General features: G+C 36.9%; 1 protein-coding gene across 6 annotated transcripts in view; it reads right to left on the bottom strand.

Annotated features, from left to right (window-relative positions):
* STRN (striatin) overlaps window positions 1–15,162 on the bottom strand; it is a 68,257-nt gene that overhangs the window by 7,869 nt on the left and 45,226 nt on the right. For 3 of the 6 annotated variants that reach the window (XM_039719044.1, XM_039719046.1, XM_039719048.1), the window contains 8 exons: window positions 13,098–13,234; window positions 8,491–8,666; window positions 7,467–7,514; window positions 6,686–6,805; window positions 5,673–5,842; window positions 3,318–3,458; window positions 1,035–1,142; window positions 81–167 (listed from right to left, as the gene is read on the bottom strand). In XM_039719044.1, coding sequence (XP_039574978.1) covers window positions 81–167; window positions 1,035–1,142; window positions 3,318–3,458; window positions 5,673–5,842; window positions 6,686–6,805; window positions 7,467–7,514; window positions 8,491–8,666; window positions 13,098–13,234 — 987 coding nt within the window. Of the gene's footprint in view, window positions 1–80; window positions 168–1,034; window positions 1,143–3,317; window positions 3,459–5,672; window positions 5,843–6,683; window positions 6,806–7,466; window positions 7,515–8,490; window positions 8,667–13,097; window positions 13,235–15,162 lie in introns of all 6 variants that reach the window. The other 3 variants (XM_039719047.1, XM_039719049.1, XM_039719045.1) reach the window with 2 other exon arrangements.

Genomic DNA, 15,162 nt, shown 5'->3' with positions numbered 1-15,162 from the left:
AAAGGGAAAACAGTTTTCTTTATAATTTGCATGCCTGCCACCATTATGAGAAAAAGAAAATGAAATCTGAATGTACTTACTGCCAGACATCAAATACAAGCCATTAGGATCAACAGCTAAACTTGTAACTGCATCTAAGTGTGCTACCATGGAGTGGATCAGTTTGCCTTTGAAAGAAAAGATTTATTTAGGTTATTTTCTGCAGTTAACTTTGTTATCTGTATTCACTGCTTATGACCCTACCACAGCTGATAAAAACACAAGAGATATTGTCCCATGACTGAATCATAAAAATTATACAAGAAATCAGTATCTTAATGTTTACAGTTCCCAAGAACCACAGTAACAGTATCACCAACATTTATGAGACCTTTGCTTTAAGCCACGCTGATACTGCAATCACTGTGCATTTTAAATATCTGCCCCTCAAGTGTATTAATGGAGTTCTCACGTAAGATCTTGGATGGGGAAGAAGGCAGGGGCTGGGCATACTGGAAGCAATGAATATAAACTACCTGGCAATAGGGGATATTGTTAGTAGTCTCAGACAGAATTAATGTTTTATCACAGTTTATTATAATTACAGTAACGATTTAATGTTAAAAATAAGAACTCATTATACAATGAGTTCTTGAATAATGAGTTCAAATGCAGCAGAAATCTAGGAAGCACTAAAGGAGTGCCAGAGGTTCCTGCTCTCAAGAGCAAAATGATACAGACAACCAACAGAAGAAACATAAACATAAGAGCATGAAGATTTTGAAAAAGACGTCTTTTATGTTAAATATTTATAAACCCCATATAAAGGGCATTCTAAAAGAATGGACAGAGAGAGCCAAGTTCCTTATCACTTTGCCAACAAAGCTTTAAGTGAGCTGGCAATCTTTATACTCTGTTGGTGATGAGAGATTTCTGCTTCAGAGACTATGCAATTCTTGACATCCCTCAGCATTTGTGTGAATAATATTGATCATAACGAAATTGGGAATGATTTATATTACACAATGGCTGAGACCTGCTGGAAAGATGCATACCTGTGTTGTTGTCGTAGAATTTGATGTGTCTGTCCTCATGAGCAGTGATACTAATTGGAAGAGTTGGATGGCTGATGACTCTGTTTATCTGACAGGAAGAACTGACTGCTAAGAAAAAACCCACACACATCAGTGTAAGTAAGTTGCCAAGTTCTTTGAAAGACTGCTACTAAGAAATATATATGTAATCAATCTAATTTGCAAAATACCCCTGGCAACTTTCAGCTAGCACCTTATGTTATGTACTTTCCTCTAAAATACCTTCCTAACTACACAAGACAGAGACTTACATAAAACATATGTATGCCAAATAAGGTCCAACTTTTGGACATGGTTTTAGATAGGCACATCAGGCAAAAATGTGAAACCAAAAAATGAGTGAAAACACTTCATTCACATACATTCCTCCTTTTGCCAAGTCAAACTCTTCATAACACACAGGACAGGTAAATAACCACTGCAGGCAGTATGTTTGAAGCAAACAAAATCTACCACTTATTATCTGATATATATGTACTGAAATTATTATTTAAGAAAAGGATGATAGACTATTCATAGGAGAGCAAATTTTCTTGCCTCCAGTAATTCTGAAATAGCATGCATATATATAGATATAGATACACACAGAGAGAAAAAAAGCATAGGAATTTTCTTGTTAGAAATCCAGGCATTGCTATGATGCACAGGTTAATGCAAGAGGTGTCTTAAGAGGCACAGATTATGAAAAAACCCATAGTCATTACCCAGAACATCAAAACTAAAATAAACAAAACAGAATACTACTGAAAGTTCACTTCCCATTAAAATGGTAAAGATTAATTTTATACTTTTCCATAAAAATCTGAACCAGAAAGCAATATCAGCATCCACAGGACACTTAGAAATTATGAAAGTAAAAATTAGGGAAAAAAACTCCACATTCATAAACACCCCTAAATTGCTTAAAGCACATGAACTTTCATCACAGCCAGCCATCCTCACAGTTTGAAAATGCCCAGCAGAGGCTTATACTGAGCAGAAGAGTCCCTAAATAGTGTGGTAGGGCATTCCAGGTGACATTTTCCTCTTGTCTAGTTCTTGTAGAAATAATTATTTATTTATTTAAAACACATGTAAACTTTGTAGTACTGTTACATAACTAAAGACACTAAACAGGGAGTGCTGGTTGCCATACCAAGGTCTTGTTTTCCTAAAGGAACATTACAGAATTACAGCAAGGAGTAGGTGAAAAAAACAGAAGGGAGAAGGGGAGGGAAGAATAAAGGTGGCTTCCAGTGAATTGCTTTAACTAATTCAGAATTGGTTTTTTTTAGACAGGAACAAAGATGTGGGTTAAAAGAAGAAATCCAGCACAGTAAGGAATAACCTAAAGAAGAGATATGGCACTTTCCATTTGCTTTTATAAAATTACAGTCATTTATATTCTAAAACACACAAGCAAAGCCAACAAGAATGGTTTAGTCCTTTTTAAAAATATAATTAAATAGTAGAATAGTGACATAAATCCCTAACAGTAAGGGAAGAAATATCAAAATTAAGTTTTACCATTGTGCCAGAATATGAAACCTTATACTTCAGCTCATTCTGGTCTCTTTTGTAAAGTCAGAGTAAAATAATGTACTGATAGCAGGCTCTTCACAGTGTCCTATAAAACTTCTAGTATTGGTCATTGCCATGATCCCAGGCATTATACAGATCACAAGGAGACCCTGTGAATTAATACTCTTTCACTGGAGCTTTGCTTTCCTCCTTCAGTGAAAATTTCAACTAAAGCCCAAGTCCAAATGAGTTAAGAGTGCAATAAAGCTTAGAAGACGGATACCTCTGAGGAAAAATAACAAAGAATTGACATACGCTCCAAAGTGTTTAATAAATGTAATGTTAAATTTTCCTGATATTGCCTCTTTTTTGCAATTTTGGACTGAAGAGAACATAGATATATTGAATTTACAAAAATCACAAAGCTGTATTAAAGAAACTTGGGCTTTTTTCATGCTACTATCCCTTGAAGAGGAATTCAGAGTGTGAGTTTGTTTCTATCTTATTTCAGAAGTATGCACATTCTTCTGCTACTCCACATACTTCTGGCAATACCTGTGAGATCTATTGCAGTAGTAACAATTTACTGTTATATCTCAGAAAACAGCTTCTAACATAAACCATTTTATAATTTCTCATTACACTGCCTGATTCTTTGGAAACATTGAAAAGATTATCAACATTATCCATTTAAACAAGTAAATTTTTTTTCCCTTTGGTTGGTTTGGGGCTTTTGATACATACTAGTATCCACACTGGACTCCAGGGTAAGAATTCGCTGCCGTGTCTCCATGTTAAAAATGCTAGTGTGCCCACTGTTAAATGATGCTACCATGAGGCTTGGGTCACTGCTCACAAGGTCTACTGATGAAGGGATTCCCATTTCTAGAAAACAATGTAGAGAAGATATAGTTGGTGTAAAGAAAATTTTTTAATTATTTTTTAAAAATCATTATAAAAAAAGTAAGCTCTTCAACACCAAAAGGACCACAATTATTATATATTTATATATTATTCTATATAAAATATAAATTATGCCAATCTAAATAGCTTTCCCTGTATGATACCTGTTTTAATCCTATTGTTTTGGACATGTGTATCAACAACTTTTTTTACTAAGATGCTGTATCTGGAACTACAGCTGTGCAGAAATCTACTTTAAAATTAAGAAAGCAAGAACTCCCTGGCCCCTTTTCCTTCCTTTAACTCGAACAGCAATTCTCAAAAACAACTCCACCAAACTCCACTGCTTTGAATAAAAGGACATGAAATTGAAGTGTACAACAAGTGACACGGCAGATAATTAATGTTGTTATAATTAACTTAGACAAAATCAGAGCTTAATAAAACACCAAAGTTCTCCAGGTGCTGATTTTACACACTGAAACTGTCATCATGTACAGTTATATAAATACATTGCAAACTTGTATTTCAAAGCTCCTGTCTATTGTGATGTATATTTGATCTCTTTATACTGTAGCTATCTGCACACTGCAGGACAGAATGTCAAATCAGCAAAGCTTGGGCATAGGATATATTCCTTAGGATTTTTATCTTCAAATGTCCTGTTCACCACCTGCTATGTGAAAGAACAACACCAGTTGCAACAGACGTCAGGAGGAGGAGGAAAAGACAGAGATGAGAAACTGAATTTTAAGCAACCTAAGGTTGGATCACAGATTCAGATAACACAGGAATACCATCACATCCCTGTAAACTCTCTAAAGATTCATGGGAGAAATATCTTTCTGAGACACACGACCTCAGGAATATTTCTCAGGAATGTCAGTAGTTACCTACAAGTACTCAAAAAATAGCCAAAGAAGGATTGGTGTGAGAAGAAAACAGATTGCTTCTCAAGTGACCTTTTCTACCACTGCCATGCATGCTCTTCTGCAGCCTCCTGGTAAACCTACAATGGCTAATCTGAACAACTTCAATACTGAATGACAGATATTTTAGGAGGTTTGTTCAAGGTTATCAATAAGCCATAGGAAAACTGAGTGTTCAGTCTTTGGATTTCACAACTGTGCTTCATTCCAGTTTAGAATACAAAAAAACCCCCGATATTAGGGCTATTATACAGCCTCTGTGAGAGAAGACTACTCCTCCTTCCCCCTTAGTTTAATAATTAAAAACAAAACAACTCACAGTAACAAACTCCAAAACTCTACCAGGAAGTTTTCAAAGCAGGCAGATAGGCAAGCTGGCAATAAAACGCCTGCTTACCTTTAGAAACATAGTTTTGCTAAAACTAAAATACATGGAATGTTTCTATTTTGCTCAGTCTGTTTTAACTAACTAGCAATGGCATATCTGAAAGCATATTCCAGCTTTACGCTTTAATTTGACATGTCTGTTCAGGTGTGACAAGGTTTATTTTGCCTCAAACTTTCTCTGAAGAGACATGGAACTGTCTCAGCTCATGGGCTCTCTTTAATGACTACCAGCTCTAAGTGAGTTTGGCCACATCAATGGGCTGGTTCTGGAGCATTCTGACTCAGACAGCAATTTCCAGAAATTAGATTCTAACCAGTGAGGTTTTCACTTGTGCATGACATTTCAGTAACTAACTCTAAAGGAGTATTTTTTTTTCAACTAGTAGTGTTTAGAATCACTAGGTTATTGTTATTTAGTTGATCTGCAAACTCAGAAATTCAATTGGAATCTCTGTGTTAGAGGCACAAGGAAAAATCTGGAAGGTACTATGACAATGGCCTGAGATGAAACACTGGTTACTCCAAACTTCCACTGGGAAAGAAAGAGCTTTTTATTCTGGACAAACCAAAAGCAAGGGCCTGGTGGAAACTCGAGCTTGAATGTGAATGATGGAGTTAATACACTATCCTCCATGGTGCTAGTAACATCAGCAGATCATCTGCAGCAGTTGGCTTTCAGATGTATCTAACTGTCCCCCTGAAAGTAGGTATATATTCAGGTAATGTCAGAGAAGGGTTGCAAAATTTACTTTTCCCAAAAACATTCATAAAGATACAAAACTCAGAAAGAAGCACAGGAAGTATTTCTATTCAGTAGCCAAAATTATGTCAGTCTGAACAGTGATGCTAATGAACTTCAGGGTAGGGCAATTTTCTGTACCTTGATTATCATTGAAGATATTGAGAGCTGGAGCAATTTCAGTAGCTTTCCATAAACGTATTGTGCCGTCTGCTGAGCAGGACAGCAAACGCTGGTGAGCCCCACTGTACACCAGACCCCACACTGCATCAGTATGGCCTACAAAAGCACCTCTTAGAACAGAAGGATCACAACAAAACACATTTTAAAACAAAATCTGAATTAAGTCAATAGCTGTACCTTAGCCTGTGTTTAGGCACCAACCTCTGGAAGATAATTGATAAAAAACTCCAAGATCAATCATGTCATATAAATATAGAAGTCTAAATTATTCTGGCATTAAGAGCCTTGAATTTCAGCAGCATATGTGACATGAAACTACCCAATTTACAACGGAAAAAACAAAACAATGCTTCAGCAGAAGGGACAGTACTGATTTTGGCAAAACACACTTCATTGTTAAAATTCGCTTTCAAATAGCTATTAATGCCACAGCAGTCCCTTTTATACAGAAGTTAGCTTTGAGGCCAACTGCATCTGAAGCTACACAAGTGCAAAATAAATCATAAAATCCAGACACAAGGCTGACAATCCACTCAGACCTAGTAAATTTTACTAAACTGGGCCTTTTAAGCTGTTTCTAGCCAACATTAACAGCTTTGGTCTCAGATATAAAACCTTTTTATCTCAACTCCACAGAAATTTGTCAAAGAAAAGAACACTAAAATATCCATTTCCTGTACTTTCCAAATGATCAGGTTTAGTCCTGTACTTCTAAAACCTGTACTTCAGACCAGCTGTTTCTAAAAACTGTGATGAGAGCAAGGCCATTTTTTAAGAAAATTACATTTTATCTTGCCATCAAACAGTATCAGCATTAAAACAAAAGGTTACTTAAGTAATTGAAGGTAACATTCAATTTGCTGTTTTAAACTCTCACAGAAGCATTATCTACAAATTTTACTATTTTAGTGACATAACATCACAGTCACTAAACTTATCACTTCACTGCTGCGTGCGACAGCAACGTACCGTAAGAGTCATAGGGGTCAATGTTTGGGTTGGTTGTGTTCCAGCCATGGATGAGGCCATCTGTTCCCCCACTGTAGCACTGTTCACCATTACTGCTCATCACCACACACAGCACTGGTCCACTGGAAGAAAGCCCCAAAGAAACACTGACTGTTAACATTTTCATTACATGCAATGCAGTGTCAATCTTAAGAATTTCCATGTTAGATACAATTCACTTGCTGCATGGATTGCAAGAAGAATTCTGCAAAATGAAATCATATGCTACAAGACTTCCCACAAAAATACCGTCCACCAATATCTGGTAACTGCAATCAGGACAATGAATCATAATGCCCATGAAATGTGAAAAACATCATAATTTAAACTCTAGGATTTTATATTTCACATAAACAGATTTTTCTCTTTTCAAAAGACTTAAGGCTCTTTCATTAAATCATCTCAGTAGATTTAAATTCACTGCATTCATTCTTCTTCAGTTTCCTTCCACATATGCAAGTATGTGCCAAAAAGGCAAAAGCTGCAATGTTGAACAGAAGACCTAATCAAATTTGAACTGTATAATTTCTAGGTTTTTCATTTTAAAATTGTGGTGTATCAGACATAAATAACTATGCAGAAGGAAGAAGAACACATGCAGATATTCTAAACAACATAGGAATTAAAAGTGTCACATGAAATCAGCAGCTGATAAGGTGGAAATTACTTTTTTAAAAAATTCTGTTTCTGTTTAAAAATCTTATCTTTCTCAAAATATGACAGTATTTCTCAGGAAATACTTACTTATGTGCTCGGAAGGTATATATTGGCTCTACATCAAGAGAAGCACTCCTAAATGAAGTATGAAAAAATGTTAACATGTATACCATCTTATACAATGCGTTACAAAAATTTGCCAGAATCGCTGAATTCTCAAAATCCCTGCTACATTTTTGCAGTGTTTCTCCCACAACTTCCTTTCCCAACGTAATTTTTCATGGATCTAAGAACTATCTGCAGTTTTTCAAAACATGACAGGATTGGTTGTTTGGATTTTTGTTTGAAGACCTTCAAGGTACTTCAGAGAGCCATCAATCAAACAGCTAGGTGTACATCAATGGAGCAGGAGTGGAGAGACACCAGCATCACATGGAATGTATCATTAATTGTTCCTATTGGAGCAAAGGAGTTTTGGACTCATCGTTTTTTCTATCAATAATGAAGTGCCTCAAAATTTGCTGCTCTGGACTTTATCAGTCCAAGGGAGGACTGTGTTATGCCCAGTTCTCCCCAAAGTGTGATGTACTCCCTTAACAACATCAGTCCTGCTACGAATTTCCTCTGATTTCTGCAAATTCCCAGCAATTTGCAAGAGACAGTTAACAAAGGCACCTGGAAACATCTGAGTTTCAAGCTGTATACATGTATATGCATGTATATGTATACATACCTATGCATATAGTGTATACATACATATGCATATATATATAAATGCATTCTGTACATTTATATACACATGCAAGCACACTAACAGGCCACATCCAAATATTTTCACTGGTAAATTAATTTCTTATGTTATCTACAAGGAAAATATAAAAAAATAAATGGTTTTCATCTTCACAAACAAAACACATTCATGAACATACATGGATCTTTTTTGGCATTCTTTAGGCATCTCCACCCTTCTCTGAGAGCTTGTTTTCCTACTCTTAAATTCAGGGAACACTTTCCATTAACTTCAAGGGCCATTCAGTGAAGTAGTATCTAGGTTTTGGTTTTCTTTCATAAATTAAAATTGGTTTTGAAGAAAATAAAGAAAAATTCTTACTTTTTTGCTGGGGCTGTTTTTTGTAAATTCCACATTTTTAATGTATGGTCCTCTGAAGCTGTTATTAAGACTGGTTCAACTGGATGAAAAGCGAGACCTCTTATTCCATCAAAGTGACTTCTTAACGTAAACTTGGGGTTCCAAGTCTTTCTCAATGCATCCTTATTGTTGGCTATCTAATAAAAAAAAATGCCAAACTTGTAATTAAGCTGAAAGGCACAACAAAAGGAAGAAATCAAATAAAAAATTTTGTTTGGCATTAGCAGAAGATGTCAAATTACCTCACCCACTTTTCACAATAACCTGCTCTCAAACATCAGTCCACTTAACACTAAGCAGACACTTCAAAATGAGAACCAAGGCAGATGTATTCCATACAAGCAATGTGGTGTCCACAGTGATAAATTCTATGCAAATGTGAAATACTCTCATGTCTGTCAAATTACACACTTTAAAAGCACTGATACTCCAATGAATTCAGTTAAGCATTTAGAATTTGATCTATGGCTCTTACAAACACAAAGTTAGGCTTGACTCACCAAGGTGCAGTCCCTGAATATCCAAAGTACTACTGACATAACACCTCTAAAAAAGAGATCTGGGGGAAACAGAGAAATCTCTAGAAGCACAGAAAGGAACACAACCTAACTTACCCAGCTAAGGCAACACAACGCTGTAATAATGCATGACAAGTAAAGTTTGCCAGAATAGGAAAAAACAAAGGCAAAAAGGACTTGGCTAAACACTAAGAATTTAACTGGCAGGCAATAAGCTATCGTGTATATAGACACAATAATTTGGCAATAAATGCATTTTAGAAGATCCAAAAAGAAGGCCTTTTAATAAAATAAGTTATTTCAATATTGCTCCTCTGAGCAAATATTGACACAAAATGCCGAACAGACTTTTTCACTGTCAGTCAACAATGTCATGAGTTAAATTTACCTTTCCATAACCGCTGCTGATGGTGGTTATGGAAAACCAAGGAAACAAAAAATTGTACTGATGTTTATCATGTTGAAATTTAAAGATAATTCAAAATATTTGTATCTTTAACTGCAAAGATTAGAGAACTGTTTTGAGCCACTTCAAGGAACATTTTATCCTGGGGACTGGGGGCAAAAGAGGAGGTTTAAGAACAGAAGTGGTTTTTCCTAAGCTTTTTTACATCTGGATTTAACAAAAAAAAATTTACATAAATTAAAAGGTTCTATAGATTTTAAACAAGGAGAAAGGAGCCGCAAAAACCAGCAGGTTTAGTCTTATCATATTTCTTAGTAATGACATATTGCCTGGCTCAAGGAGACAAGCCAATTTCTTTGCCAGTTTACTGAGCCAAGTTGGCTCAGTGAAGGAACAGACAAATGCTCGAGCTGGTACAAGGATGGGGCAGGACTGCACAGTTAGCAGCTCTGGCAGGTTTTCTGAGGCCTGGCCAAGACAGTCTCAGCAAAAAGGGTACAAGATGTACAGATATCTGGAGAGAAATTTGGTCGCCTCAACAGAGGCACCTAATACCAATCAGGTGGTGGAGGGAACCTGCCTGCCCTCCAGCTGCCATACCAGCAGCACAGGTTCTGTGCCACATCTGCAAAAGCCACAAAGACACCTCAGGTGGCCTAACAGTGAATTCCAGTCCTGCCAGGATAAAATTCTCCATTTGCTTGTCATTCATTCAAAAATGTCCTTCCAAAGGGAGTCCAAGATGGGCAGTTCATAAACTGGAAAGTAGATGGAAGGCAGTCCCAGCCAGCAGACCGGCAGCAGAGGTGGAAACAGATTCTAGCCCTGACACATCACCCACCTGGCTGCAGCACACCACTCTACCCACCAGTCTCACAAGCTCTGAGGCTGGTTACTCACACAGCACAAAACCTCCTTCTGTCTCTCCCCACCAAAGTACAACAGTGAGGTAACCCGAGGCCTGAAAAGCACTTTGGGGGGTTGCCAACCCCAAAATAAGCATCTGATCTGGATTTGCCTCTTATAATAATATTTGTGTGTATACAAAATCGAAAATGAATTGAAAACAAATTGAAAATTAAAGACAGCAATGACATGCAATTACAGGTACTTCTCTTGTTCAAAGTTGTAAGAAATCAAACAAGGGCCTACTGCAAAGTCCAAAACCTCTAATTCAGTACTTAACATTAAATGCAATGATTTTGTAGTTCATTTACTCTTATCTAAAATCTATTATAATTTTATGAAGATGATTAATCTATCCAGAAGACACGGGGAAAAAAACAGAGCCAACCAAAGTGAACATATGTCAAGAATGTGTAAAGGAAGGAAAAAGAAAAGGCAAACTTAAGTATATTGGCTAGCAATCTGGAAAATTTAATCTTGTTAGATACTCTAAAAACCAATATACAAAAGAAAAAATTTATCTTTTAAGTAATAAATTAATAATCTTCATTACCAAGTGAAAACCATTCTTCAATTTATAGTCAAAGCACTATGTAAAAAACTGAAACCATGAAATGAGGTAGGCTAATGCTGCCATTTTTTAGAGGAAAACAATCCAGCAAAAATGTCAGTGAGATGAAAGGGACCGAAAATGGGAGAAGTGTCTGCCACTCTTGAAAACAAATATATTTAAAGACTGTTTCACGTGATCTTTCAACTTAATTCTCCATATGATTCAAAAGTGACACTTAAAAATAAATGCTAAGCTTTCACTAATCATACCTGATTCACATTTGGCAGCCAGATGTATGAAATAGTCCAAAATAAAAACATTATCTGTAAGCTAGACTTACAATAAAACTTGAAATAGGAACACCAGCCTTTCATTTTGGTTCAATAAAGTGCACAGTAACCAGAGCAAATAGTTTTGTAGATTTTTTTTTAATTGTCAGCACTAGAAAAAGGTAAGAGTCGAGGTAACTATGATTATGAATTCCTGATCACAGGACTTCATACAGGCAGTGGACAAATGAGCAAACAGAAGTCAGTATCCTCCACCATGCAGGAAAGGACTGGAGTGGATAAAGAAGTGCTACTCCATAAATGAAAGCTGTTAGTTCAGGATACAGAGACATGAACAGACAAAACATTTATATGGACACTTGCACAATGAAGTCAAGCAATGAAAGCATCTTGTACAGCTGGGTTAGCTTTGTCATGTTCTCTGAATTCAAAATCCAGCCTTGGATTTTCAGGAGTACCTGTAACAGAAATTTATTTGTACATTACCGTACCCCTTTCTGAAGACATAGTTAGGGACAATTAGCTCTTAAGAACATTAAGAACTGAGCCCAAATTAGGAGACAATACTAAAATACTGAATATTAGCACAAATGCTCTGCATTCATTGCAATATTGATGACTCATAACATACCACATGTTCAGAAACTTGCTATAGTGGTAGGGCACATCTCTGCAATGGCACTCTCAAAACGTGTCTAAGCTTTTATTAACTATGTGATTTCATTGCTTTACAGGTACATACAGGGTTAGAACTTCAAAGTAAGAACCTGCATCTTATGTCCAAAGTCTCAGACTTAATTTGTCATGGTAAAATCCCAGATAATGATTATTTAAGAATCAGATTTACTGAAGGGTAGGATTCTTCCCCATCAGAGAATTAAAAATTGTCTCTGAAATCCGTCAACCTTGACACAGCTGGGCAATGCAACAGCAAGGTTAATCTGAAGCCAACAGATCACACAAAAGCAGATGATTAAATTAATATCTGAAGTATATTTTCCCAAGAAATTAGAAATACAGAAAAAAAATTGCATACGACTGAAAAGATGCAATTTTAAGAAAGATTTTTTTCATAAACAGTACAAGAAAAATAAAGGTACACACACATCCACAGAAGTGCAGTCCATAATACCCCCCTAAGAGTCCTGGTCCAGTTTCCTGTTTGAAATTAATCTATTGCCCACACCAGGTAATGCAAACCACAGCTCTGCCCCAGCCAAGTCTTAAATATCTCCCAGGAGAGGGATTCCACTGTTTCTCTGAGTAAGCTGTTTCAGTATCACCTACTACATAACTTTCTCCCCCAGGGTCTTACCTGAACCTCCCAAGCCATAATTTGTTGTTTTCTCCTGCCTTAACACCTGGCACTACAGAGAAGCTTGGCTCTGCCATCCTTACAAACACCCTTCTAATACCTGCAGGCTGCTATTCAAGCACTCCTCAGCCTCCTGACAGCAGACTAGCTCCCTTAACATCTACTCATCAGTCAGAAGCTATGGGACTCTGTAATTTCTCTACAACCCTTTTGAAGTGGAGTGGCCTAAAACTGCATACAGCACTCGTAAAAGGGACATAAATGTCTCTCAATCTGCTGGCCATGACACTCCTAATTTTGCTCAGTCACTGGGGTTACATGTACCCAGATGTACCACTATCACTAATTTACTTTCAACTACTTGCATAATATGGCAGGCAAATGAGAGGGAGAGGAGCTTGCAGAGAGCTTGAATGCTGCTGTGCATAGGAAGGACTGCTTTGCCAAGGAAAACTTTGTGACATCCTCTGGCAGCATAATTTTAACTGGAGAATGTTTTCAGCTGAGTCTACACACAAGTAACTTGCATCTGCCTTCAACAAGACAGAAGGACGTCGAGTTACCATTAATAAGCACTTACATCGTAAGTCAGCGAATCTGCCTCATTTGCTACAGTAAGGCCTGCCAGTTCTCCAAGACCCAGCTCATTTTCAAGGGCTTCATCTGTTCCCATAATGAAAGATTTCCCTGAGGACGGAGGGAATGTTAAAGCTTCCACTGCAAGAAAACAAAACAAAAAACATCCTGAAACATAGGTTTATGTACAATATACACCGTACAATAAAAACACATTTTCCACTTTCAGAATGCTACATATCTCTCAAGTAGCCAAGGGCAAAAAGATACGCAGAGATGCATAGAAAAACAGCTATTCTAAAGATAATCACTGTAATTACCAACAAACAGTACAGTCTGAACACACCTACACTGGAGGACAGTAAACAAAGCCAGCCACAGGCAGGAAGGGTGTGCTACCATTCATCCATATATAATGCACAAGTAACACAGAAAACACCTTCCTCAACTCAGCTATAAAATATGCAAATAGATGCTGAAGAAGTAACAAAAATGTAGATAAAAACAACTGGTGGGAGCAGCGCAAATAAAAGCATTGCTCTTTGAGGGTCTCTAAAGTTATTACCTTTTCATCACAGTATCTTCTGCCTTCTCCATCCCAAAGTCTACACTACTGTTGTCTTTTCTGATCTTTTGAACTCACAGTGCAATATTTCACTCAACACACAATACATACAGGACATCAAATTTGAAAACTTACTAGAATAAAAAAAAAAGTGTGCCCAAAATATGGTGTCTCAGCTTTTTAAAGAAATACACAGCTAATAATAATACCGAACCCAGACTGGTAGCAATCATCTGTCCTTTTTTGTGAGAATCCATTTGAGTCTCTGAATTAAAAAACACATTACTGAAAGGACATGAAAATAGAGCTCCACTAATACAGCTCTCAGTACATGTGAGAAAAGTTGGAAAGGGAACATTCAACAAAAAATTCTTCCACTTCACAAAGCGTTGCTAAGTTACCCCCTTCTTTCATGAAGAAAATCACTGAGCATGAAGGAAGCAGAACTACTGAGATCTTTGGTAGCTATTCCACACACCAGGACTTTTTATGCATCTTAATTATAACTTGGCCGACCTACTTTTTCACTCTCATTGAAAGACTGCTAAGTGGAACTCATGCTTTGCACATTTTTCAAAACATATATTTACCATTTTAATAGAGTACATGATCTCACAGAATCACAGAATGGTTTGGGTTGGAAAGAACCTTACAGATCACCATGTTCCAGCTCCATGCCATGGGCTGGGACACCTTTCACTTGATGGGATTGTTCAAAGCACCATCCAACTTGGCACTGAACACTTGCAGGGACAGGGCATCCACAGCTTCTCTGGACAACCTGTTCGGTGTCTCACTACCTCACAGCAAGGAATTTCTTCCTAATATCCAATCTACACCTGCCCTCTTTTCAGTCTGAAACCATTCTCCCTTGTCACTATGTGCCCATGTACGAAGTCCCTCTCCAGCTCTCTTGCAGGCTCCCTTTAGGTACTGGAAGGCTGCCATTTTTTGACAAATTAATATAGCCCCATATACTATATGTCATTATGCTCTATATTACAGCAATTCAAATATTGAATCAAATAGATGACTTAGCATTTTCCACACAAAATAGTAATGCTTCATTACAAGATGCATGTGTGGCTCTCCATACTTGGACTAGCCCCTATGAGAATTTTTCCTAATTTTTGGAACACATTATGGAAATTAATACACTGGCAAGCTGAAAATTGTTCTATATGATTCACTATACATGCTTCATTACAAATACTTTTGAAAGCTATAGTAAGGCATCTGTGCTTACCTGCAGAGCCTCTATCTTTGCACTTGGGAAAAAAGGACATGCTTGTGTATGTATACATACATACATTTAAAATTATGTCAATGGGGAAAAAAAATGATGCTCTTACATTCTCAGAGTTTATGGTCCACAATTGTCTGCCAGGCTTGAGCACAAACAAAAGTGAGTGATTTAGGATGGTCATATTACAAAGCCACTAAGTGCCAAATTATTTTTTTCCATCATGCTCAAAGATATTCAGCCAAGACTTGAACTTAGGTA

This window comes from Passer montanus, unplaced genomic scaffold (genome assembly GCF_014805655.1).
Source record: "Passer montanus isolate IOZ18808 unplaced genomic scaffold, ASM1480565v1 scaffold40, whole genome shotgun sequence".
Classification (NCBI taxonomy): Eukaryota; Metazoa; Chordata; class Aves; order Passeriformes; family Passeridae; genus Passer; species Passer montanus.
Note: the sequence above shows the minus strand (reverse complement) of the source record. Positions and strands in the feature narration are given on the sequence as shown.